This window comes from Aquarana catesbeiana, linkage group LG08 (assembly GCF_042186555.1).
Source record: "Aquarana catesbeiana isolate 2022-GZ linkage group LG08, ASM4218655v1, whole genome shotgun sequence".
Taxonomy (NCBI): Eukaryota; Metazoa; Chordata; class Amphibia; order Anura; family Ranidae; genus Aquarana; species Aquarana catesbeiana.
The window spans coordinates 247,724,518-247,752,357 of NC_133331.1; the positions used below are offsets into that span (position 1 = coordinate 247,724,518).

At 45.4% G+C, this 27,840-nt stretch overlaps 1 protein-coding gene across 1 annotated transcript in view; it reads right to left on the reverse strand.

Annotated features, from left to right (window-relative positions):
- Nucleotides 1-370: 370 nt before the first annotated feature.
- The window catches only part of LOC141106311 (uncharacterized), a 225,141-nt gene continuing 197,671 nt past the window's right edge, over nucleotides 371-27,840 (reverse strand). The window contains exon 7 of the mRNA XM_073596983.1: nucleotides 371-3,773. Coding sequence (XP_073453084.1) covers nucleotides 2,503-3,773 — 1,271 coding nt within the window. The 3' untranslated portion in view covers nucleotides 371-2,502. The remainder of the gene's footprint in view (nucleotides 3,774-27,840) is intronic.

Below are 27,840 nucleotides of genomic sequence, written 5' to 3' on the forward strand. Positions count from 1 at the left end.
CATCAGTGCCACCTATCAGTGCCCATCAGTGCCGCCTATCAGTTCCACCCATAATTACCCAACAGTGCAGCCTCTCAGTGCCCATCAGTGTCGCCTATCAGTGCCCACCAGTGCCACCCATCAGGGCCCCCTATCAATGCCCATCAGTACTGCATATCAGTGCCACCCATCAGTACCTACTGCCTACCAGTACCCATCAGTGCCGCCTATCAGTGCCCATCGTCAGTGCCCATCAGTGCCACCTCATTGGTGCCACCTCATCGGTGCCACCTTATCAGTGCCAATCAATGCCGCCTTATCAGTGCCCATTAGTGGAGGAGAAAACGTACGAAAAAACTAAAAATTTTATAACAGAAACAAAAGAAAAAACTTTTTTTTTTCAAAATTGTAGGTCTTTTTTATTTGTTTAGCAAAAAATAAAAAACGCAGAGGTGATCAAATATCAACAAAAGAATGCTCTATTTGTTGGAACAAAATGATAAAAATTCTGTTTGGGTACTGTGACAGACCTAGCCGGGATAGAGACTTTTGGAGAGGACTGAATGCTAGCCTCTTGCCTTACGATTATGGGTCCTGGCATTTGGGGGAACTGTGCTCTTTGTGAGTGGTATGCCTGGGGACCCTTGAGGTGGTGTTACTTTGGAGTCAGGTCCATGTCCCCTCAAGACACACAGACTCTGGGAACCCTGTATATGCCATATTAGAAATAGTGACTGATTCATAATGTTGGGACACATACTGTTAGGAGATGATGATGTCAACTCCAGCCCCCTGTCTGTCTCTTGTCTGCTATAATGTAAATGAGTCTAGTATGACTTGTCACAGCTTCTAAGCGTCTTTCACCCATTGTTGTTTGTGCTAATTAACCCTGCAATTGTATGAAGGAGTTCTGTGCTGATATGTATGATAATGTGTATTGTAGTTAGGTAGTCACATTGGCTGCTTTAAGGGATTAGTTAATTAGCTCATGTTAATGAATGTTTCTGGTTACAAGTGCATTGTTAGAGTAATATGAGCAGGAGGTAGGAACCTCCTCTTTAACTGTATATAAGACTTGTATTCTTGTTCAAATAAACTGTCTGATGTTTTACCCTACACTGAGCTATGACTAGTGAATGGGAAAGCAAAGGGGTCTTGGATTGTGTGGTACCAGACAGAGAAGCGATACGGCTGACAGACTCATCTTGGATATGGGGGTCCATCACAGGTACAGTGTAGGATGACCGTGCAATTGTCATTTAAACAGCAACAGCGCTGAAAGCTGGCTTGGGCAGGAAGGGGGTGTAAGTGCCTGGTATTGAGGTGGTTAAATGGATTATAATTAATCAGGGAGCAGTTTAAAGCTGGAACTAGTATGGTGAGTAAATATATCAGTTACAGTAAAACAATTTGCTTGTTCTGACATTTGTTGGATTAAAGACCTAGGATCTCTGCTACTAATCCCTCTTACAGAGATTTTACAATTTATGTAGGCAAAGAGAAGCAGGCTAGTAAATGCTTGAACAAACTGTTTTAATAATTACCATCTACAATGACCCTTCTTCATCAGTGACAGCACTGCATGATTGACCTTTATTTCCTACCATGATTTTATATAATTTGCAAAGACAGCCCTCAAGCAAATAAGGTGGTGATTTCGCTCTCAGTTTACCATACCATTTCATTAAAGTGGTTGTAAACCTCAGACATAAAATATGAACAAAGGACATCTCTATATAGTGTGTATTTGTCTCAATTAAGAGCACTAAGTGTTATTTCTGTCTTCTGGTTTGTAGCTCTGCTATTGGCATGAATCATTTTTGACAAGTTTTCCTAACACCAAGAGAAAAAGGGAGGCATCGCCAGCAGATTGACAGCCTCAGTCCTGTTCCTGTGAGCTGTGTGAAGGGGGTGTGTCCCTTCCCTCCAATCAGCTCTCAGATGTAGAGAAGAGAAGACTTCAGAATGATTGGTACAACTTATGTAGAAGGATTTGTTTATATTGTGTCTATCACCTGAGGATAGCCCCATTCACTGGGTATACAGTGGGTATAGAAAAAAATTACCTCACTTTAAAATAATCACATTTTGATTTAAAAACAAGTCATTTTAGGAGGGGGTGATCCTTTTTCCAACTCAGTGATTCTTTTTTTTATTTTTTCTGACATGTTAGTGTTATATCCTTCACTTGGATGTTATAAGTTGCTTACTAGAGTAAAGTTGTTACACGTTTACTAGAGTAAATACAGCTGGATAAAACAAAAACAGTGTCTGTCTTCATTTCAGGCTGCAAAGCAACAAAATGTGATTATTTTAAAAGGGGTGGTTATTTTCTATATCCTCTGTATGTAATGGTTTACAACCACTTTAAGCTCAAATTGCCTTGTAAAGGAGCAGTGTCCTCCTCTATTGGCTCTATCCTGATCTCCTTTTAGATGCCAAATGCCGTAATCTAACACGATTTTGAAAACATTGACATCCTGCAGTTATTTTATATTTAGAAGTGTTTTAAAAAACTATTCACTACACACTTTCTTTCTTTTCTCCAGTATGTGTACGAAAATGCTTCTGGAGATCACATTTCTGAATGAATCCCTTTCCACACTCTGAACATGAAAATGGGCGCTCTCCTGTGTGGATCCTCTGATGAATAGCAAGATAGTACTCCCTGCTAAAGCACTTTCCACATTCTGAGCAGGTCAATGCTCCCTCATCAGTGTGCTTCTTGTGATGGCTTACGAGTGTTGACTTGCTGGTAAAGCATTTTCCACATTCAGAACATGAATATGGCTTTTGGCCAGTGTGACTTCTCTGGTGTTCTGCGAGAGACGATCTGTCCCGAAAGGCCTTGCCACAATCAGGGCATGAATGAGGCTTTTCCCCCTTGTGAAGCTTTCGATGAACAAAAAGTCCTGACTTCTGGGTAAAACATTTTCCACATTCTGGACAAGAATATGGCTTCTCTCGTGTGTGGACTGTGTGATGACTTTCAAGATGGGATTTCTGGGTAAAACATTTTCCACACTGGATGCAGGAGAAGGGTCTTAAACCTGTATGTATTTTCTCATGCAAGAACAGCCCAGACTGTCTTGAAAAGCACTTCCCACATGTGGGGCAGGAAAATGGCTTTTCATGTCTATGGTTCATCTTGTGGCTGACAAGATTAGCTTTTGTTGCAAAATGTTTACCACACAGAAAGCACAAAAAGGTTGTTGGGTTGTGTGTATTCTGGTTTTTCATAAAGTCATCTTTCAGGGAAAAATGCTGTTCACATTCAGAACACACAAAGCTTTCATTATCAAAGTTATCTGTCTTGGTACCTGAACCATACTTCATTGCTGTATGCACATAATTATGTCCCACAAGGGCTGATTTAGTTGCGAAAGATCTGCCACATGTAGAGCAGGAAAAGGGTCTTTCACCAGTGTGAACCCTCACATGGTTTGCAAGGGTATATTTTGTTGTAAATTTTTTCCCACAATGAGTGCAAATAAAAGATTTCTGATTAAAGTGAACATTTAGGTGTAACATAAGTTCAGCATGCTGCTGAAAACTCTTCCCACACTTAGTGCATATAAATATTTTACTTGACTTAAAATCTGACACAGCAAGCAGAGTACCGCTTGACTGAATGGGAAAACTCCCCCTTTCTGTAGCTGGGTCAGGTTGTACCAGAGTAGGACAAAGTCCAAAATGCCCATTTGAAATTAGGGTATTTCTTCCAGAACAATCTTGCCTGATATTCAGCACAGCGGTCTGTCCTTTCGATTCACTCATCCTGCTGTGATCATTTGCTAAAAATGAAAGATATGTCAGTACGAAATATCAAAAACATATAGGGCCTTTACATACTGTAGTTACTGAGGTTGAAAAAAAGATATACGTCCATCTAGTTAAACCAACAAAACAAATTAATAAATGAATAAAAAAAAAAAAAAAACTCCATATACAGAAACTTATACTCACAATGGAACCAGAGGAAGGTGAAAAAACCTACAAAGCATGGTTCAGTTTGCTCCAGCGAGGGAAAATAATATCAACCTGATCCCCCAAGCCAATGGGATATTTCCTGAATCAACAATGGCTTGTGTTATTACCTAATCATGTTAACATCCAGTTATATTCTGTGCATTTACGAATGTATCCAGCTCCTTTTTTTAAACTATCAACTGAGCTGGCCAGAACTGGTTTCTGAGAGAGTCTATTCCACATTTTCCCAGCTCTTACTGTGAAAAAGTCTTTCTGTATTTCAAGGTTAAACTTCTTTTCCTCCAAACACACAGAGTTACCCCTTCTCCTTTGTAATGCCCATAAAGTTAATCATTTTGCACCAGGTTCACTATAAGGGTTTCCCTTCTCAAGGGAGAATTTTTCAGTTAAGCCAATCTTCCCTTATAACCAAGATCTTACATGTCTATTAGGGATGAGCCGAACACCCCCCGGTTCGGTTCGCACCAGAACCTGCGAATGGACCGAAAATTTGCGCAAACTTTAGAACCCCATTGAAGTCTATGGGACTTGAACGTTTGAAATCAAAAGTGCTAATTTTTTTTTTTAAACAATAGATTTTTTTGAAATTCACATTGTACAGTAAATGACATTCAATGTAAACAATGTTGAGGTATACAAGATAAATAAACATATGCAGCACTTACTACATAAGTGTTCAAGCTACCCAATGGATTATTGGTTCGACCTCTACAGGAGGTACAGCCTCTCACCCCTTTTGGGTTCACACTGTGACCAGACTATTTGCTTGGTACACGCATAGTAGCTCGCCACTTATCTTATGAAGGATCCATGGAAAGCTAAAGTGTAAGTAGCAAGTACTATCATTACAGGAATATGAATCACGAACAGAGATATATTGTTGTCATTGGTACAGAGTTATCCCCACACACCCAACACACCCCCTATAGAAGCTCACTGTAAATTATCCAACATATGCAGATTGAAAGCTACTTTTAGCATACCACCACGCCAAAAGGCATCAATTGTGCTTCAAGGTATCAGTAAATACATTTCATGAATGTGAGGAGGCGTATTTAGAGGATCTCCAGACTTCCCAATGTTTATGGAAAGCCGGAGATCCCCCTTTTGTATAGGCAAGAGCTCTTTCCATTGTATATTGAGCGTTTACTCTAGAGATAACTTCCTCTATTCTAGGGGGTGCTTGTGACCGCCATTCTTTTGCAATTGAGATACGGGCTGCGAATAGGATATGGATTACTATTTTCCTCATTAGAGGGGGGTAGGATTCAATGCCCAGGCTCAGCAGTGTGAGTGCAGGATCAAGATTGAGGTGGTTTTTGGTAACAGTGAAGATGAGGGATTGGACCGCCTTCCAAAAAGGTTGGATGATCTTACAACTCCAAAATATATGGAGAAGGTTACCTGTGGATAAACAGTTTCTCCAGTATAGTGCTGATATGGAAGATTTCATCTTGTTCAGGTGAGAGGGTGTGAGGTACCACCTGTGTAGAAGTTTTTGTGCATTGTCCCAATGGTCTATGCAAGAGGAGGATTTGCTATTATATTTTATAGCTATGTGCCATTGGTGCAGAGGGTATTTCCTTTGTAGGTCCTGCTCCCACTTATTCATATTAGGTAACTTAGCTTGCAAATAGGTAGGGGTAGCGAATGTGTAGAACAAGGAGATACCTTTGCGGTTAGTCGGGGATTTATTGAGCAGAAATTCCCATAGGATGTGTGGGAGTATTATCGAGCGGGTCGGATAGGAGCATGAGTAGTGGTTTAATTGGAACCTTCTGTATCTATCGAGTTCACTCATATTATCCAGTTCATCAGATAAAAAATGTACACCCTGTTTCTTCCATGTTTGGGCTGAGAAGTTCGGTATGAGATACTCATATGCTGCTAATGGTATGTTTAGTGTGCGGGTTGGAATGTCAGTGAACTTAGAGTTCACTAAAGAGGACCATGCTGCAATAGTAGCTTGTATGGTTGGGTACGGGGGGACGGTGGATTTGTGATGAAGGTTAGCGGCTATAGCCAATGCTGGTAGGTCGTGACCAGGGGTTACCGTTCGCTCAATATCTGACAATCTATTGTCCGTTTGACAGGAAAACCAGTAGCGCATCTGGTCCAACAGCGCTGCTTTGTAATATAATTGAGCATTGGGGAGGCCAACTCCACCCAGGTTTTTAGGTCTGTAATGCTGTGCTAGAGCGATTCTCGGTTTTCTACCACCCCATATGAATTTTTTAAGTAGTTTTTCTATGTGTGTGAAAAATTGCTGGGGAATAGGGATGGGTACGGTTCTAAAAATATATAGGAGTTTGGGTAATACCTGCATTTGGTATGCAGCTATCCTCCCCAGCCACGTGAGTGGTAGCTTACTTATTTGATTTAGTTCTGCTTCCATTTTAAGCAAGAGTGGAGGGAAATTGCATGAATAGATTTTGGTAGAGGAGGAGGACAGCTGCACACCTAGGTACGGAATTGAGGGCGGGTCCCAGTTGCAGGGAAAAATATCCTTTAATCTGGGCCTTGTTTCATCAGGCATATTGATGGTCAGTGCAAAGCATTTGCTGGTGTTGACCTTGTAGTAGGAAACCTGTCCGAACCTGTGTAATAGGGAATTAATAGCGGGTAAAGATGAAAGTGGGTTAGTTAAGGTTAAAATAATGTCGTCAGCAAAGAGCCCTATTTTATGGGATTTGTGTCCCATTTTGATGCCCTCTATTGCAGTATCACCTCTTACATATTCCACTAGTGGCTCTATAATCAAAGAAAAGATTATTGGCAACAGTGGGCATCCCTGCCAGGTGCCGTTAGTTAGCCTGAAGGGATCTGAGAGTAAAGTAGAGGTATAGATTTGTGCTGTGGGGTTCGTATACAGAGACATAATGGTGGAGTGGATAAGGCCTGAGATGCCGAACTTGTGCAAGGTCCTAGACAGGTAACCCCAATGGACCCTGTCGAAGGCCTTTTCCGCATCTAATGCCAGGAACATGCTAGGTACTTTTTTGGTTTCAGCAAGTCGCAGGAGATTCAACATCCGTCTGGTCCCATCAGGCACTTGTCTACTTTTGACAAATCCGACCTGATCCAATCCTATAAGGGAGGGGGTGATGTCTTTTAACCTATTCGCTAGGATTTTAGCATAAATTTTGAGGTCCGAATTTAAGAGGGATATGGGCCTAAAGTTTTGGGGGTTTGATGTGTCCTTGCCAGCTTTCGGTATAGTGACTATAACAGCTTGTAACATCTCTCTAGGGAAGCTGCCTGAAGAGGCTTTCATGTTGAAAACCTTCACTAGTTCAGGGGTGAGAGTTTGGTTGAGTGCCTTGTAGTATTCGGCGGAAAATCCATCTGCACCGGGGATTTATGCATGGGTAGAGATGTGATTACTGTTTCTACTTCTTGGTGGGTAATAGGGGTGTTTAGCTTTTGGAGTGACGCTGTGTCCACTGATGGTAGATGAACATCTTTAAGGAATTCGACTATCTCTGCATTTGTGGGCTGGTGCGTTGCAGGGTCAGTATTTAGGTTGTACAGGGATTCGTAGTATTCTTTAAATACATTGGCTATATCCTTAGGGTTTTGAAATATAGTGTTGTTGAGGTGGTGCTCAATGTTTGAGCGTGCCTGTTTTCTCTTGAGTTGGGTAGCTAATAATTTCCCAGAGCGGTTATTCTGGGAGTAGTAGGTAAGTTTTAACTTCTTAAAATACGTTTCGTAATCTGCTCTTAGCTCCTGTCTCAGTTCCTCCCGCCAAGATGTAAGACGGGAAAGAACCTCATTGGTTTTGGTGATGGGATTTTTGTGTTTCTGTTCAAGATCTGCTATAGTGTCATGGAGTTGTGACATACGTTTTATCTTCTTTTTCCTCTCTCTAGAGGCAATCTGAGGACACCCCTAGCAAAAGCCTTATGAGCACACCATATTGTCATTGGGGAGCATTCACCATTGTCATTAAATTTGAAAAACTCTTTAATTTTTTCTGCTATTTCATCCCTGATTTTGGGGTGCGATAGAAGTAACGTGTTATTTCGCCACAGCGGTATTTGGGAGGTCTTGCTGTCATCCACAACCTCTATTGTCACAGGAGCGTGATCAGACCAGGTGATGTTGTGGATGTCAGCAGCCTGGACCTTCTGCAACGTATACATATCAGTAAGGAAAAAATGAATCCTAGAATAGCTATTACGAACGGCAGAGAAGTGCGTATAATCTCTCTCGGTGGACCTAAGGCAGCGCAAAGGATCTAAAAGCCGTTCCTCATGACAAAGGGATCCCAATGAGGGCCTCTGCCTAAGAGCCACAGAAGATGTGTCCCACTCTGCATTCATAACCATATTAAAATCGCCACAGAAGATTAAACTACCTTTCTGCATTTTTTTTTGCCATTGCTAATACTTTACGGATACATTTTAGAGCTCTCAGATTAGGTGCATACAGATTTACCAGGGTATAGGTGACGTGGTCCATTTCAGCAACCAAAATGATCTAGCGACCACGGGGGTCAGCATGTACCTGCAGGAGAGAAAAGGTTAACCTATCCCTGACAGCTATGAGGACTCCATTCTTCTTAGTGGCATTGTTAGCTGTAAATACTTGCTGAAATTTGGGATGTGTGCATTTCGGTGGTTTAGTGCTAGAAAAGTGAGTCTCTTGTGCACATAGTATGTCGCAGTTTGCTTCCGTGGCTGTTTTCCAAAGAGCTCTCCTTTTGTAGGGACTGTTCAGGCCTCTCACATTGAAGGACATCAATTTAAGATTCATTCAGTTGGTGGTAGTTGCAGCTATGCCATCTGGTGGTGGAATTGGGTGTTGGAATTGACGTAGGTGGTGTGTCCAGTGTGTAGGGAACCCTCCGCACCCCTGCTTTGTGCTGAACAGGCAAACTTGTGGTTTCAGAAACCAAATAAACTTGAACTGGTGAAAGCGGAAAGCGCATAGACCGCATCAAACGCGGAGAACATGTTACGGAAAACATCTCGTAACTTAGGTGTGGGTACCAAAAACAGTAAGTCAAAAGAAAAACAGCCGAACAACGGGTAGTAGATCAGTGAACATTACACTCGCTGTTCAGAGTGAAGGCACAAAATGTGTTGTATATCTGGTATACAGGTTACATTAAAAGTAGGTCGATGTACCTCCCGCGTAGGGGGTCAGGATCTGCTGGTTCACCATTCTCAGGCAACAACTTCCATTTGCGGAGAAGCTCCATGCCTTTATCAAGTGATGTAATCGCATGCGATTCATTATGCATATCCACAATTAGTTTGGCTGGGAAGCCCCATTTATAGATGACTTTATGGTTACGCAGAATCTTGGTAATTGGCACCAGGTTGTGTCTTGCCGTGAGAGTCGCTTGTGATAGATCAGCATACAATGCAATCCCAGTAAAGGGGTCGGGAAGGGCAGGGTGTTGTCTGGCATACCTCATCAGTTGGTCTTTGATGTGATAGAAGTGGATGCGTGCTATAACATCCCTGGGAATCTGGGCAGGGAGGAAGGATGGCTTCGGTAGTCTGTGGGTCCTGTCAATTGTTAAGTCCGCAGGTCCTAGTGATGGAAGGGCTGCTACCATGAGCTTTTGAAGGTACGCTGTTAGATCAGCTGGTTTAACTGACTCAGGGACGCCTCTGAATTTGATGTTGTTCCTGCGGGCCCTGTCTTCGATGTCAGCCATTTTAAGTCGCATGGTTTTGATCTCTTCCTCTACATCAAAATGAGCATCTACTAGCTTCTTATGCGCTAATGTGAATTCTTCCATTTTCTTCTCCACATATGCCACTCTGTTAGTAACTGCTGCCACTTCAAGTTTGGTAGTCTGCATAAACGCTGCCATGTCGCACTGAAGGGCCCCCCTTAGAGTTTGTAACATCTCCTTCATGGTGGTATCTAAGATGGGCTACCCTGAGGTGGGGAATGCATCCAACTGCTGTGTATATGAGGAGGATTCCTCCATTTCCTCCCCCTCAATCCCTGAGCCATCCCGGGACTCCTCTTCATCCCCAATCCTCCTTTTCTGCTTTACAGGGCTGCTAAATGGGGAGGATGGCAACGGATGGTCGTTGCAGCCTGACTCACCCGTGGATGGCGCTGGATGGCTGTGTGCTTGTGCTGTGGAGGCTGATGACGGGCCCTCCGAGCCGGCGCCATCTTGGAAATCTCGGCCTATGGTAAGGTGGTAGAAATCCGTGAGTTTTCTCGGTCCCTCTCTCTCCTTTCTTTTCGACATCGTTGCCGCTGTGTGCCCCACGTCCTAAGGAGTCGATCTGTGTGCTTTTTAGCTAGTGTAACGAGCTGTGAGCCGCTGTTTAGCAGGGGCTGAAAAATTGGGCCTTAGGCACTGGTGCCACAACACTGTAACCCCTCACAGATACTCTAGTTGGAGCACAGGAACGAGCCCTGCTGCAAAGAAACAAGGATTGGTGATAAACCATCAGTGGAAAGGAGACACGTTTTTCCCATATTAACTCTTACAGGAGAGAATTTCCCTTCCTAGGGGTAGATTTCATCTCACTTCCTGTTGTCTCCTTCCGTTTGCAAGTAGGAGTCGTTTGTAAGTTGGATGTTTGAAAGTAGGGGCCTGCCCTATATATTCTGCAGAAATTGGGGCCTTAGGTGTTGGTGTTGCCACAACACTGTAAGCCCTCACAGTTACTCTTGGTGGGCGCAGGAATGGGTTCTGCTGTGAAATATTAGATCAAGAATTGTAATTACATGCCCCTGTTGAACAGGGTCAGAAAAATTGGGCCTTTGGTGGTGGTGGTGCTGGTGCCACAACACTGTAATGCCCCGTACACACGGTCAGATTTTCCGACGGAAAATGTGTGATAGGACCTTGTTGTGTGTGGGCTCCATCACACATTTTCCATCGGAATTTCTGACACACAAAGTTTGAGAGCTTGCTATAAAATTTTCCGACAACAAAATCTGTTGTCGGAAATTCCGATCGTGTGTACACAAATCCGGTGCATAAAGTGCCACGCATGCTCAGAATAAATTAAGAGACAAAAGCTATTGGCTACTGCCCCGTTTATAGTCCCAACGTACGTGTTTTACGTCACCGCGTTTAGAACAATCGGATTTTCTGACAACTTTGTGTGACCATGTGTATGCAAGACAAGTTTGAGCCAACATCCGTCGGAAAAAATCCATGGATTTTGTTGTCGGAATGTTCGATCAATGTTCGACCGTGTGTACGGGGCATTAGTCCTCACAGTTACTCTTGGTGGGCGCAGAAACGGGCCCTGCTGTGAAATATTAGATCAAGAATTGTAATTATATGTCCCTGTTGAACAGGGGCTAAAAATTGGGCCTTAGGCACTGGTGCCACAACACTGCAACCCCTCACAGATACTCTAGTTGGAGCGCAGGAATGAGCCCTCCTGTAAAATATTGCATCAAAAATTGTAATTACAGGCCCCTGCTAAACAGGGGCTGAAAAATTGGGCCTTAGGCACTGGTGCTGGTGCCACAACACTGCAACCCCTCACAGATACTCTAGTTGGAGCGCAGGAACGAGCCCTGCTGCAAAGTATTGCATCAAAAATTGTAATTACACGCCACTGTTAAACAGGGGCTGAAAAATTGGGCCTTAGGCACTGGTGCCACAACACTGCAACCCCTCACAGATACTCTAGTTGGAGCGCAGGAACAAGCCCTGCTGCAAAGTATTGCATCAAAAATTGTAATTACACGCCCCTGTTAAACAGGGGCTGAAAAATTGGGCCTTAGGCACTGGTGCTGGTGCCACAACACTGCAACCCCTCACAAATACTCTAGTTGAGTGCAGCAACGAACCCTCCTTGCAAAATATTGCATCAAAAACTGTAACTACACGCCCCTGTTAAACAGGGGCTGAAAAATTGGGCCTTAGCCACTGGTGGCGTCGCCCAGAATCAAAAATATTCTTACAAGCTATCAGCATGATCATTGAGGAGGAAGAGGATAGTCACTCAGCATAATAGGATAGTCACTCAGCATCAACATAGGCAGTCTTCAAGGGATCTGACATTTCAAAAGAAATTATTCGGTTACATCAGCATCAGGTGCTTGGTAGCTGGTGGTGATCCAAGACTGATTCATTTTTATGAAGGTCAGTCGATCGACCGAGTCGGTGGACAGGCGCACCCTGTGATCGGTTACAAAACCTCCAGCAGCACTGAATGTGCGTTCCGAAAGAACGCTGAATACAGGACAGGCCAGTAGCTCAATTGCATACTGTGCAAGCTCTGGCCAGTGATCCATCCTCAAGACCCAGTAACCCAGAGGATTTTCAGTGGGAAAGGTGTCCAAGTCAGATCTTGCCCCTAGGTATTCCTGCACCATGTAAAACAGACGCTGGCGATGGTTGCTGGAACCAATCATACCTTGGGGCTGCGGACTAAAAATTCTCTGAATGCATCGGTCAGACGGCCACCTTCTCCACCGCTCCTTCTTTGACTGACCGATGCCTCAGCAACACGTTGTCCAGGAACAGGAGTTTGTAACCTCCCAGTCTTTGGGAACGCGTTGCACAGACCTTTCTGCAAGGCCTCCTGAAGATGTTTCATCCTCTGCTCTCTCTGCGACGGCAAGATAAGGTCTGCAACCTTACCCTTGTAACGTGGATCAAGGAGGGTTGCCAGCCAGTATTGATCCCTCTCCTTGATACCACGAATACGAGAATCCTTCCGCAGGCTTTGCAGGATCAGGGAGGTCATGCAGCGTAGGTTTGCTGAGGCATTTGGTCCGGAGTCCTCTGGGTCACTAAAGGACGACATGATCCACAGCCACCTCCTCCCAGCCACGTACAAGTCCATGGGTTTCTTGAGACTGTAAATGATCCCTTAAAGACTGCTGCTGAGTGTCAGGCTCCACCTCCATGCTGACACAATCCTCCTCGTCCTCTGCCTGTATGATCAGCGGGTACGCAGGAACACTGTCTGGATAAAGGGGGCCTTGAGAGCTAAGGAAGTCCTCCTCTTCCTGCCTCTGTTCTGCCTCAAGTGTCCTGTCCATTATTCCACGCAACGTGTGCTCCAACAGGTGGACAGTGTCACTGATGCATGCACTGTCACTGTTCACCATCCTCGTGGCCTCCTCAAATGGTGACAGGACAGTGCATGCATCCCTGATCATGGCCCACTGGCGTGGGGAAAACAAACAAGCTCTCCTGACCCTGTCCTGGTGTCATAGTCGCACAGGTACTCATTGATGGCCCTCTGCTGCGTGTGCAGCCGCTGCAGCATGGCCAACGTTGAGTTCCACCTGGTGGGCATGTCACAGATTAGGCGGTTCTTGGGCAGGTTAAATTCCTTTTGGAGGTCAGCCAGCCGAGCACTGGCATTATATGACCAGCGGAAATGCACACAGACTTTCCTGGCCTGCCTCAGGACATCCTATAAGCCCGGGTACCTGCCCAAGAACCGCTGCACCACCAAGTTAAGGACTTGAGCCAAACAGGGCACATGGGTCATTTGTCCCTGACGGAGGGTGGAGAGGAGGTTGGTGCCATTGTCGCAACCTGCCCTAAGTTGGCGTGGCGTCAACCACCTCTGAACCTGCCCCTGCAGAGCTGACAGAACCTCTGCCTCAGTGTGGCTCCTGTCCCCAAAGCACACCAGCTCAAGCACCACATGGCATCTTTTGGCCTGCGTAGTTGCGTAGCCCCCTGAACGCCTACAGAGCACCGCTGGTTCCAAGGACAAAGCACAGGAAGAGGCCATTGAGGAAGAAGAAGAGGAGGGGGTAGAGGAGAGAGGTGTGTCAGAATCACCAGTAGTAGCATTTTGGAGGCGTGGTGGCGGAACAACCTCCAACACTACTGCAGCTTGTCCTGCATCCTTCCCAGCTGCCAGCAGAGTCACCCAATGCGCCGTGAAACTTAAGTAATGTCCCTGTCCATGCCTGCTGGACCATGAGTCAGCGGTAATATGCACCTTACCACTGACTGCCCTGTCCAGCGAGGCATGGACATTGCCTTCCACATGCCGGTAGAGAGCCGGAATCGCCTTCCGTGAGAAAAAGTGGTGTTTGGGAACCTGCCACTGAGGAACCGCACATTCCACAAACTCACAGAAGGGGGCAGAGTCTACCAACTGAAAAGGTAGCAGTTGAAGTGCTAGCAATTTTGCCAAGCTAGCATTCAACCGCTGGGCATGTGGATGGCTGGCAGCGATCTTCTTTCGGCGGTGCAGCAGCTGGGGCAGGGAAATTTGCCTGGTACAATCTGACGTCGGTGTACCTATAGCAGATTGCCCACAAGTACTTGGCTGTGACACACCTAATTCTACACCTTCATTCCTCTGAGTGCAGGTCTCAGAGAGGACTGAAGGTATGGTGGGGTTGGAGATCTCAGCTGATGAGGAGCAAGGAGAGGTCCTCTTTGTTCTTTGGTGTGGGTCTTTTAGGTACGCTTGCCAATGAACTGCATGGCAGGTCAACATATGTCTGGTCAAGCATGTGGTGCCCAAGGGGGAGATATTTTGGCCATGCGAGATACGCTTGAGACATATGTTGCAAATAGCAGCGGTGCGACCTGATGCACTTGTCTCAAAAAAGGCCCACACCAAAGAACTTTTGGAATAACGCACAGAGACAGCAGCACCCTGCACATGCGGAGCTCTGAGGTGTGATGCAGTCAGTGTGCTGCCCTTAGGCTGGCCCCTGGAGGGCATCCTGCCTCGTCGGTGATGTGCCTCCTCCTCCTTCTCTCTCCTATCAGGCACCCATGTTGAGTCAGTGACCTCATCTTTCCCTCCCTCCTCATCACTGGAGCAAACCTGGCAGTATGCTGCAGCAGGGGGAACATGACTGCCAGATTGCTGTCCTTCTTGGGCACCCCCTCTGTCCGTGCTCACATTACTGCCTTCATCTAGCTCAGTATCATCATCAGAGCCTTCTAAACGCTGGGCATCCTCCTGGAGCATGTACCCAACACTGTGGTCAAACAGTTTGAGGGACTCCTCAGGAGGACATGGTGGGGTTAGGGAAGGAGTCACTGATGCCATTGAGCCGAGGGAAGAGGCCACGTTGGCAGCTGCTTTGCCAGACAAAGTACCCTGAGCATGGGTGAGAGAGGATGAGGAGGATGATGACAGCTTGGTCATCCACTCGACCAAGTCTTCCGCATGTTGCGGCTCAACACGGCCAGCTGCCGAAAAAAAGGCCAAGCGTGTCCCACGGCCACGTGCTGATGAGGATGCACCGTGTCCACGACCAGCACTGTTGCCTCTAGACACAGAGCCTACTTGTCCTCTTTTATTGGCTTGTGACTGTCTGCCTCTCCTTGTTGGCCTTCCAGACATACTAATGGCCTGCAGTGAGATGTAGCTGCACTAAGCTGGGATATATATATATATATATATATATATACTGATACTGCAGCTAGCAAAATCAAAAATCAACTGCCTGCCTGTAGTATTATTAGTATGAGAACACCACCAATCTTCTACAAGTAGCTTTAGCTGAACACTGTGCAGAGGTCGCACTACACTAACTTGTAGCTTTAGCTGAACACTGTGCAGAGGTCGCACTACACTAACGTTTAAATAATGTAGCTGCCTGCGGTAGTGATAGGATCAGGAAAACACCACCAACCTTCTACAGGTAGCTTTAGCTGAACACTGTGCAGAGGTCGCACTACACTAACTTGTAGCTTTAGCTGAACACTGTGCAGAGGTCGCACTACACTAACTTGTAGCTTTAGCTGAACACTGTGCAGAGGTTGCACTACACTAACTTGTAGCTTTAGCTGAACACTGTGCAGAGGACGCACTACACTAACGTTTAAATAATGTAGCTGCCTGCGGTAGTGATGGGATCAGGAAAACACCACAAATCTTCTACAGGTAGCTTTAGCTGAACACTGTGCAGAGGTCGCACTACACTAACGTGGAAATAATGTGGCTGCCTGCGGTAGTGATAGGATCAGGAAAACACCACCAATCTTCTACAGGTAGCTTTAGCTGAACACTGTACAGAGGTCACACTACACTAACGTGTAAATAATGTAGCTGCCTGCGGTAGTGATAGGATCAGGAAAACAACACCAACCTTGTACAGGTAGCTTTAACTGAACACTGTGCAGAGGTCACACTATACTAACTCGTAGCTTTAGCTGAACACTGTGCAGAGGTCACACTACACTAACTTGTAGCTTTAGCTGAAAACTGTGCAGAGGTCGCACTACACTAACGTGTAAATAAAGTAGCTGCCTGCGGTAGTGATAGGATCAGGAAAACAACACCAACCTTCTACAGGTAGCTTTAGCTGAACACTGTGCAGAGGTCACACTACACTAACTTGTAGCTTTAGCTGAACACTGTGCAGAGGTCGCACTACACTAACTTGTAGCTTTAGCTGAACACTGTGTAGAGGTCGCACTACACTAACGTGTAAATAAAGTAGCTGTCTGCGGTAGTGATAGGATCAGGAAAACAACACCAACCTTCTACAGGTAGCTTTAGCTGAACACTGTGTAGAGGTCGCACTCCACTAACGTGTAAGTAATGTAGCTGCCTGTGGTAGTGATAGGATCAGGAAAACACCACCAACCTTCTACAGGTAACTTTAGTTGAACACTGTACAGAAGTCGCAATACACTAACGTGTAAATAATGTAGCTGCCTGCGGTAGTGATAGGATCAGGAAAACACCACCAGCCTTCTACAGGTAGCTTTAGCTGAACACTGTGCAGAGGTCGCACTACACTAACTTGTAAATAATGTAGCTGCCTGTGGTAGTGATAGAATCAGGAAAACAACACCAACCTTCTACAGGTAGCTTTAGCTGAACACTGTGCAGAGGTCGCACTACACTAACTTGTAGCTTTAGCTGAACACTGTGCAGAGGTCGCACTACACTAACTTGTAGCTTTAGCTGAACACTGTGCAGAGGACGCACTACACTAACATGTAAATAATGTAGCTGCCTGCAGTAGTGATAGGATCAGGAAAACACCACCAACCTTCTACAGGTAGCTTTAGCTGAACACAGTGCAGAGGTCGCACTACACTAACGTGTAAATAATGTAGCTGCCTGCGGTAGTGATAGGATCAGAAAAACACCACCAATCTTCTACAGGTAGCTTTAGCTGAACACTGTGCAGAGGTCGCACTACACTAACTTGTAGTTTTAGCTGAACACTGTGCAGAGGTCGCACTACACTAACTTGTAGCTTTAGCTGAACACTGTGCAGAGGTCGCACTACACTAACTCATAGCTTTAGCTGAACACTGTGCAGAGGATGTACTACACTAACTTGTAGCTTTAGCTGAACACTGTGCAGAGGATGCACTACACTAACTTGTAAATAATGTAGTTGCCTGCGGTAGTGATAGGATCAGAAAAACGCCACCAATCTTCTACAGGTAGCTTTAGCTGAACACTGTGCACTACACTAGTGCACTACACTAACTGTAAATACTGTAGCTGCCTGACTGTGGTACTAATAGGGTCAGAAGAACACCAGCAATTTTCTTCTGGTAGCTGTAAATACTGTAACAACACCTGCCTGCCTGTCAGTAGGAAGAGAATAACAAGAACAGATCTAGCTAAACTGAATACAGTGTATATATATATATATATATATATATATATATATATATATATATATATATATATATATATATATATATACACACACACACACACAACACCTGGTATGCATATATATACACAATACACTGTAAGTGCAGCTAACTGACTGACTGTCCTGCCTAATCTATCTAACTTAAATCAAATGACACTGTCTCTCTATCTTTGTCTCTCAACGCCGGAACACACTACACAGGGCCGACGTGCAGGCGGCTTTATATAGTGTAGGGCGTGTACTAAACCCCCTGAGCCATAATTGGCCAAAGCCACCTTGGCTTTGGCCAATTACAGCTCTCTGTACAGACGGTGCTGTGATTGGCCAAGCATTCGGGTCATAGTGTATGCTTGGCCAGTCATCAGCCAGCAATGCACTACGATGCCGCAGGGAATTATGGGCCGTGACGCGCCACTCGAATTTGGCAAGAACGGCCCATATCTTCGCAATTCGGCGAACGACCGAACAGACGATGTTTAAGTCGAACATGGGTTCGACTCGAACACAAAGCTCATCCCTAATGTCTATTAGGTTGGCTGTCCCTTCTCTGCATTTTCTACAGTTCCCCAATATTCTTTTTGTGAGCTTGTGCTCAAAACTAAACTGCATAGTCCAGATGAGGTCTTATTAATGCTTTGCATAGAAGAAAAAATTATCTGTCTCTCATATTTTATTATGTTCAGTAACAAAATAAAAATTAGTATCCAATTTCTTCTTAATCAGGAAATATTATTCAAGAATATTATATACAGTACTGTGCAAAAGTCTGTGCAGGTGTGAAAAAATATGGTAAATTAAGAATGCTTTCAGAAATAGAAGTGTTATGATAGTGTATTTGTATTAATTAACAAAATGAAAAATAAATAAACAAAAGAGAAATCCAAATCAAATCAATATTTGGTGTGACCACCCAAAACAGCATAAATTCTTCAATTCTTCTAGGTACACTTGCACACAGTTTTTGAAGGAACTCGGCAGGTAGATTGTTTCAAAAATCTTGGAAAACTAACCACAGATCTTCTTCTGTCATTCCATGTAATCCCAGACAGACTGGATGATGCTGAGATCAGGGCTCTGTGGGAGCCAAACCATCACTTGCAGGACCCCTTGTCCTTCTTTACACTTAAGATAGTTCCTAATGATATTGGCTGCATTTTGCGGTCCTGCTGCAGAATATATTTGGGGCCAATCATATGCCTCCTTGATGGTATGGCATGATGAATGAGTATCAGCCTGTATTTCTCAGCATTGTGGACACCACTGAGGCCCCTTTCACACCTGGGCCTTTTTAAAACGCACTAGAATCGCCGCAATTCTGCCTGAAATCTCAAATGGCACTAAAGTGGCAAAACGCAGGTTCAGGTGCCATTGTTTCAATGGCACCTAAAACCTGGTGCAGTTTTGCCATGACTGCCCCGCAATTTATCGCGCGGCAAATCGCATCACGTCAAGCTTGTCGCTCGAAAAACTTCCTGCTTTGGGTGACAAGCTTCACGCGATAAGATTTGCCATGAGATCACAAAATCGCACCGCAGTTTAGGTGCCATTGAAAATAATGTCAAGTGATACTGCATTTCGCGATTGTAGTGCCTTTTGAGGTCGCTGGCAGAATCACAGCGATTCTGCCATGATCCCAAAACACCCAGATGTGAATGGGGCCTTATCCTGACCAAATCTCCAACTCCATTTGCAGAAATGCAGCCCCAAACCTCTGCCATGCTTCACTGTTGCCTGCAGACACTCAGGCAGTGTCAAGGCAGTTTATTCGCAAAGAGCTGAAGAGTGGTACAATATTAAGTGTCTGCAGGCAACAGTGAAGCATGGTGGAGGTTCCATGCAAGTTTGGGGCCGCATTTCTGCAAATGAAGTTGGCGACTTCTCAATGCTGAGAAATACAGGCTGATACTTATCCATCATGCCATACTATCAGGGAGGCGTGTGATTGGCCCCAAATTTATTCTGCAGCAGGACAATGACCCCAAATATGCAGCTAATGTCATTAGGAACTAGCTTCAGTTTAAAGAAGAACAAAGAGTCCTGGAAGTGATGGTTTGGCTCCAACAGAGCCCTGATTTCAACATTAAGTCTGTCTGGAATTACATGAAGAGAGAGAAGGATTTGAGGCAGCCTACATCCACAGAAGATCTGCGATTAGATCTCCAAGGTGTCTGGAACAACCTACCTGGTGAGTTCCTTCAAAAACTTTGGACAAGTGTATCTAGCAGAATTGATGCTGTTTTGAAGGTAAACTGGTCACACCAAATATTAATTCAATTTGGATTTCTCTTCTGTTCATTTACTAGCTATTTTTTCATTGATAAAAATGAACTATTAACACTTCTATTTCTAAAAGGATTCTTAATTAACATTTTTTCACACCTGCCTAAAACTTTTGCACAGTATTGTATATCACATTCCCTAATGTATTTCAATCGTTTTAATTTATTTTTCAAAAGTAATGAGATATAACAGTAACACATTGCAGTAGTCAAGAATTACAAAAACCCAAAAGAGGTAGGTACAGCATTATTTGACGCTCTGTGCTCTCAGAAAAATATTTACATACAATATATAATAATGACAGACATACTGTAGTTATTGTAAGCTTTGAGATGAATTCCAAGTATCATGTTGATATGTCCTCAGCAAGAGTCATTGGACAGGAAACAGAGGGGGAATTAACTTACAAGAAATACACAATCATGACAGAATGTTTATATTTAACCCTTGAACCAGCAGGTGACAAGTTTTAAGTAGGAAGGCTGTATTAACCACTGGAGAGTTTTACCCCTTCATGACCAGGGCATTTTTTGCTATTCAGCACTGTGCTACTTTGGCAATTGCTTGGTTGTGCAATACTGTACGCAAATATTATATATATATTATTTTTATCACACAAATGGTGCTTTCTTTTGGTGGTATTTGATCACCACTGGGTTTTTTTTACCACGTTTTTCATCGTTTCTGTTATAAAATTCTGCAAACAAATAATCTTTGTTCATAAATTTAGGCCAAAATGTAGTTTGCTGCATTTCTTTAGTAAAAACAACCCAAATCAGTGTATATTATTAACTCTGTGTGAAAGCTATAGATTCTACAAGCTATGGTATATGTATTTGAAAATGTATCATTCCTGATGTGCTGATGGCCTATCTCACTTCATGAAGCCCTTAAAATGCCAGGACAGTAGAAATACCTCCCAAACGACCTCTTTTTGGAAAGTAGATAGTCCAAAGTATTTATGAAGGAGTCAAGGGGAGTTTTTTGAAGTTGTAATTTTTTGTCATAATTTTTTGGGAAATGAACAAATTAACCACTTAAGCCCCGGACCATTTGGCTGGCCAAAGACCAGAGCACTTTTTGCGATTCGGCACTGCGTCGCTTTAACTGACAACTGCGCGGACATGAAACGTGGCTCCCAAACAAAATTGACGTCCTTTTTTGCCCACAAATAGAGCTTTCTTTTGGTGGTATTTGATCACCTCTGCATTTTTATTTTTTGTGCTATAAACAAAAATAGCGACAATTTTGAAAAAAACGCATTATTTTTTACTTTTTGCTATAATAAATATCCCCAAAAAATATATAAAAAACATTTTTTTCCTCAGTTTAGGCCAATACGTATTCTACAGATTTTTGGTAAAAAAATCGCAATAAGCGTTTATTGATTGGTTTGCGCAAAAGTTATAGCGTCTACAAAATAGGGGATAGTTTTATGGCATTTTTATTGATAATTTCTTTTTTTACTAGTAATGGCGGCTATCAGCGATTTTTATCGTGACTGCAACATTATGGCAGACACATCGGACACTTTTTTGAGCGATTTTGGGACCATTCACATTTATACAGCGATCAGTGCAATTAAAAATGCATTGATTACTATGTAAATGTGACTGGCAGTGAAGGGGTTAACCACTAGGTGGCGCTGTAGGGGTTAAGTGTGTCCTAGGGAGTGATTCTAACTGTGGGGGGGAGGGGCTGTGTGTGACACTACACTCTACACACTACACTACACTCAGGGAGCTGTGATCAGTGACAGTGTCATTAGGCAGAACGGGGAGATGCTTGTTTACATTAGCATCTCCCCGTTCTTCCTCACCATGAAATGATCGCGGGTATCCCCGCAGACATCGGACCCACAATCACGGAGCTCCCGGCGGGCGCGCGCCATCCGCCTCTTAAAGGGCCACGTACAGGTACGTTAACCTGCCTGTACGTGCCCTCCAGCCGCAGTATACTGTATCTGCGTGAGGCGGTCGGAAAGCGTTTAAATAAAATTAGTTTTTTTTCACAATTTTCTTTTTACATACTGTCACCAGTGTATCATACGACTGATGTGGCGGTGATCAGGAATTCTGACGTAAAAAATAATAATAATATTTTTATTAAAATTTTTAACATTTGTAGTATTTCTTCTTCACATTCTGTCATCAGAGTAGTGCAGTGACACTGTACTATTTTTGGGGTGGGGTGTGGGGGGGGGTGATACCAGTTATAACAGTGATGATTAATGTTGTAAGCAATAGTGTTAACTCTCAGGAATGGCTTTCTTTCATGACAGCTTGCTTACTACTGTGATAGGCTACAGCGAATCACAAGGTACAGGGTTCTGTGATTGATATGATATGTGATTGAGCTAGATGTGGGCCAATCACAGCATCACAATACTGAGCAAGAATGGCTTCTATTCATGACAGTTTGGCTTACATTTAATCATGTGCTCCCTATGAGTGGTCATAGTGATCACATGATACTCACACTGCTGGGTGTGCCAAGCACCATGATCCAGTGTGTCCACTGGACATACAAGTCATGTGATCGCACTGCCGCATGCCCCAATGTGCATGTGCTGAATGACCTACTGGTACGCAGGGCCGCCATCAGGGGGGTACAGCCCATACACCTGTAAGGAGCCCGAGCATCTGGATGGGCCCGGCCAGATGGGAGAAGGTAGGGGCGGGTGCAGGGGAGATCTGTGGCTGCGCTGGCTTTCTGTGTGAGTGCTGCTCTGTGTCATTGAGCTGACATCAGGCTCTTTGCTGCCACCTCTGGCAAATTCCTGCATGTGCACTCCTCGTGTGTGTTGCACATGAGCTGGGACCAGGAAGGAACACCACCTTACAAGTAAGGGCTGTTGTCCCTGTGTACGTTTGTGTGTGTCTGTGTACATGTGTATGTCTGTGTATATGTGTGTTTGTGTACATGTCTGTTTGTCTGTGTGTGTGTGTGCGCACCTGTGTGTGTCATATACATGTGAGGGGGGCTGAGAGCGTACAGGTGTGAGGGGGGCTGAGAGTGTACAGGTGTGAGGGGGGCTGATGCTGAAAGCCTATAGGTGTGAGGAGGCCAAGAGCGTACAGGTGTGAGGGGGGCTGAGAGCGTACAGGTGTGAGGGGGCTGAGAGCGTACAGGTGTGAGGGGGGATGAGAGCGTACAGGTGTGAGGGGGGGATGATAGCATACAGGTGTGAAGGGGACTGAGAGCGTGCAGGTGTGAGGAGGGCTGATGCTGACAGCATGCAGGTGTGAGGGGGGCTGCGAGTGTACAGGTGTGAGGGGGGATGAGAGCGTACAGGTGTGAGGGGGATGATAGCATACAGGTGTGAAGGGGACTGAGAGCGTGCAGGTGTGAGGAGGGCTGATGCTGACAGCATGTAGGTGTGAGGGGGGCTGCGAGTGTACAGGTGTGAGGGGGGCTTACAGCGCACAAGTGTGAGAGCATACAGGTTTGAGGAGGGCTGAGTATGTACAGGTTTCAGGGGGACTGAGCGCGTACAGGTGTGAGGGGGGCTGAGAGTGTACAGGTGTGAGGGGGCTGAGAGCGTACAGGTGAGAGGGGGGCTGGGAGAGTACAGGTGTGAGGGGGACTGAGAGTGTACAGGCGTGAGGGGGCTGAGAACATACAGGTGTGTGGGGGGGGGGGGCTGCGAGCGTAGAGCTGCCGGATTGGGATGTCTCTTTTGGGCAAAATATAATTTCCTACTGTTAAACCTTAAAAGCACTGATGACTTATAATACACTGTGCATTTTCATATATGACGTTGTATGAGTGTTAAAATAAAAGTGTGTGAACTGAAGAACAGGTAGTGGGATAGCTAGTGGGTGGATTCAGTGGGACGGCCAGTGGGCAGGCACTGGGGAATGTTGGTGGTCAAGCCCGGGGGGGCCCAGGCCTAAAGCTAAGGGGCCCCACAATTTCTGATGGCTGCCCTGCCGTCACTTAGACTGCAGCTGCCACATCCCTGAAAAACAGGAATTTTGTACTTACCATAAAACACTTTTCTCAGCTTTTATTGAAGGACACAGTATTCCTGAACATCTGGATTATGCTGCCACCTGCAGGATGATTGGACACAGGCAAACAAAAAAAACTGTAGGCCACATCTGGGTATAAACCATCTCATTAACAAGTAATAGGGAGATCATAAAAAAAAGGAGGAGAGGGTCTTGTGTTGTGTACTCTATTCTTATTTTTCTGATTGTGCAGTAAAGGTTTATCTAGTTTTCCTAATTCATTATGACAGGGGTATGGATGGGCCGAACACCCCCCGGTTCAGTTCGCATCCAGAACATGCGAACGGACCCAAATTAAAAAAAAGAAAAGGCGTTGGGCCCCCAGGCCCTATATACGCTGAACAGCAGTATACAGGCGGTGAAAACAAGACAGGCACTGCAGGTTTGTTCCTATGTAGAATCTGTTTGTAATTTGAAACAGGTACATTTTGTAAGTGTAGCTCCAGCCAAAAAATCTATTTTAAAGCTTTTTGGAAAACATTGGGGGAGGGGGTTATCACCCCTGTAACATTTGTTTTGCTGTCTGTGCCCCTGTTCAGAAGATTTCACCTCACTTTCTGTCCCAATGACAATTGGATTTTGAAAATTTGGGGTTTTTAAGGGAAACAAGGATTGGTGATAAATCCCATAATTCCCATATTAACTCTTACAGGAGACAATTTCCCTTCCTAGGGGTAGATTTCCTCTCACTTCCTGTTGTCTCCCTCCGTTTGTAAGTAGGAGTCGTTTGTAAGTCAGATTTTTGAAAATAGGGGACCGCCTGTATATACTATACGGCCTGCCCTATACACTCTGCGGAAAATTGGGCCTTAGGTGTTAGTGGTACCAGAACACTGTAAGCCCTCACAGTTAATCTTGCTGGGCACTGGAATGGGCCCTGCTGTGAAATATTATATCAAGAATTGTAATTACAAGCCCCTGTTAAACAGGGGCAGAAAAATTGGGCCTTAGCCGGTGGTGGTGGCACAACACTGTAAAGCCTCACAGATACTTTTGTTGAGCACAGGAACAGGTGCTGCTGTGAAATATTATATCAAGAATTGTAATTACATGCCCCTGTTGAACAGGGGCAGAAAAATTGGGCCTTTGGTGGTGGTGTGGTGGTGGTGCCACAACACTGTAAGCCCTCACAGTTACTCTTGGTGGGCGCAGGAATGGGCCCTGCTGTGAAATAGTAGATCAAGAATTGTAATTACACGCCCCTGTTAAACAGGGGCAGAAAAATTGGGCCTTAGGCAGTGGTGGTGGTGACACAACACTGCAACCCCTCACAGATACTCTTGTTGAGCGCAGGAACAAGCCCTGCTGTTACATATTTGATCAAAAATTGTAATTACACGCCCCTGTTAAACAGGGGCAGAAAAATTGGGCCTTAGGCAGTGGTGGTGGTGCCACAACACTGCAACCCAGGGCACTTGAGGCAGAACAGAGGGAAGAAGAGGAGGACTTCCTTACCTCTCAAGGCCCCCTTTATCCAGACAGTATTCCTGCAGGCCCGCCTATCACACAGGAAGAGGAGGAGGAGGAGGATTGAGTCAGCATGTAAGCCCGGGTACCTGCACAAGAACCACTGCACCACCAAATTAAGGACATGAGCCAAACAGGGAACATGGGTGAAGTGTCGATGTCGGAGAGCGGAGAGGAGGCTGGTGCCATTGTCGTAAACCACCACTCTTAGCTGAAGCTAGCGTGGCGTCAACCACCTCTGAGCCTGCCCCTGCAGAGCTGCCAGAATCTCTGCCCCAGTGTGGCTCCTGTCCCCTAAGCAGACCAACTCAAGCACCGCATGGCGTCTTTTTGCCTGAGTGCTTGCGTAGCCCCTATAACACCTACGGAGCACTGCTGGTTCCGAAGACAAATCTGCACCGGAAGAGGCCATAGAGGAAGAAGAAGAGGAAGGGGTAGAGGAGAGAGGTGTGGCAGAATCACCACTACCAGCATTTTGGAGGCGTGGTGGCGGAACAAGCTCCAACAATACTGCACCCTATCCTGCATCCTACCCAGCTGCCAGCAGGGTTACCCAGTGTGCCATGAAAGAAAGGTAACGTCCCTGTCCATGCCTGCTGGACCATGAGTCAGCGGTAATATGCACCTTACCACTGACCGCCCTGTCCAACGAGGCCAAGACATTGCCTTCTACATGTCGAGAGCCAGAATGGCCTTCCGAGAAAAAAATGGTGTTTGGGAACCTGCAGCTGAGGTACCGCACATTCCACAAATTCTCGAAAGGGGGCAGAGTCTACCAGCTGAAAAGGCAGCAGTTGGAGTGCTAGCAATTTAGCAAAACTAGCATTCAGCCGCTGAGCATGTGGATGGCTGGGACCGAATTTCTTTCGCCGGTTTAGCAACTGGGGCAGGGAAATTTGCCTGCTACAATCGGATGTTGGTGTACCGCTAGCAGATTGTCCGGAAGTGCTTGGGACACCTAATTCTACACCTTCATTCCTCTCAGTGCAGGTCTCTGAGAGGACTGAAGTTATAGTGGGGTTGGAGATTCCAGCTCATGAGGAGCAAGGAGAGGTTTGCCTTGTTCTTTGGTGTGGGTCTTTTAAGTACTGTTGCCAATGGACTGCATGTGAGCTCGACATATGTCTGGTCAAGCATGTGGTGCCCAAGCGGCTGCTGTTTCGGCCACGCTTGATACGCTTCAGACATATAATGCAAATAGCAAAGGTGCGATCTTCTGCACACATCTCAAAAAAGGCCCACACCAAACAACTTTTAGAAAAACGCGCGGAGTCAGCAGTGCTCTGCACATGCGGGGCTCTGCGGTGTAATGCAGTCGGTTGCCTGCCCTTAAGCTGGCCCCTGGAGGGCATCCTGCCTCGTTGGAGATGCGCCTCCTCCTCCTCTCTTCTATCTGGCACCCACATAGAGTCAGTGACCTCATCATCCCCTCCCTCCTCGCCACTGGCGCAAACCTGGCAGTATGCTGCAGCTGGAGAACATCACTGCCAGTTTCTTGTCCTTTTTGGGCACCCCCCCTCTCTGGGCTCACATTACTGCCTTCATCCTCAACCTGGGTACCAACATCAGAGCCTTCAAAACGCTGCGCATCCTCCTGCAGTATGTACCCTACACTGTGGTCGAACAGTTCGGGGGACTCCTCAGGGCATGATGGTGGGGCTAGGGAAGGAGTGACTGATGACACTGAGCCAATGGAAGAGGCCGCTTTGGCAGCTGCATTGGCAGACAAAGTATCCTGAGCCTGGGTGACAGAGGATGAGGACGGCTTGGTCATCCACTCCACCAACTCTTCTGCATGTTGTGTCTCAACAAGGCCAGCTGCCAAAAAAAAGGACAAGCGTGCCCCACAGCCACGTGCTGAGGATGCACCGTGTCCACGACGAGCACTGTTGGCTGTAGACACAGAGCCTGCTTGCCCTCTTTTAGTGGCCTGTGAGCGTCTGCCTCTCCTTGGTGGCCTTCCAGACATACTGTAAAATTAAATTAGCAAAACAACGCCTGAAGTTTACTAAAAACAGTACACCAGGAATGGCCTACAGTCAGGTATAAGCTTGGCTAGACTATATATATACACGTCTGTATATATATTTTAAATGAACTGCAGCTCACCTGCCTGAAAGTGTCTTTGAACACGTACTCCAGGAATGGCCTACTGTCACGTACAGGCTTGGCTGTACTACAATGCAGTGGATATATATTTTATGAACTGCACCTCACTGAGTCACCTGCCTGAAAGTGTTTTGGAACACATACTCCAGGAATGGCCTACTGTCAGGTATAGGCTTGGCTGGACTACAATGCAGTGGATATATATTTCATGAACTGTACCTCACCGAGTCACCTGCCTGAAAGTGTTTTGGAACACGTACTCCAGGAATGGCCTACAGTCAGGTATAGGCTTGGCTGGACTACAATGCAGTGGATATATATTTTATGAACTGCACCTCACTGAGTCACCTGCCTGAAAGTGTCTTTGAACACATACTCCAGGAATGGCCTACTGTCAGGTATAGGCTTGGCTGGACTATAATGCAGTGGATATATATTT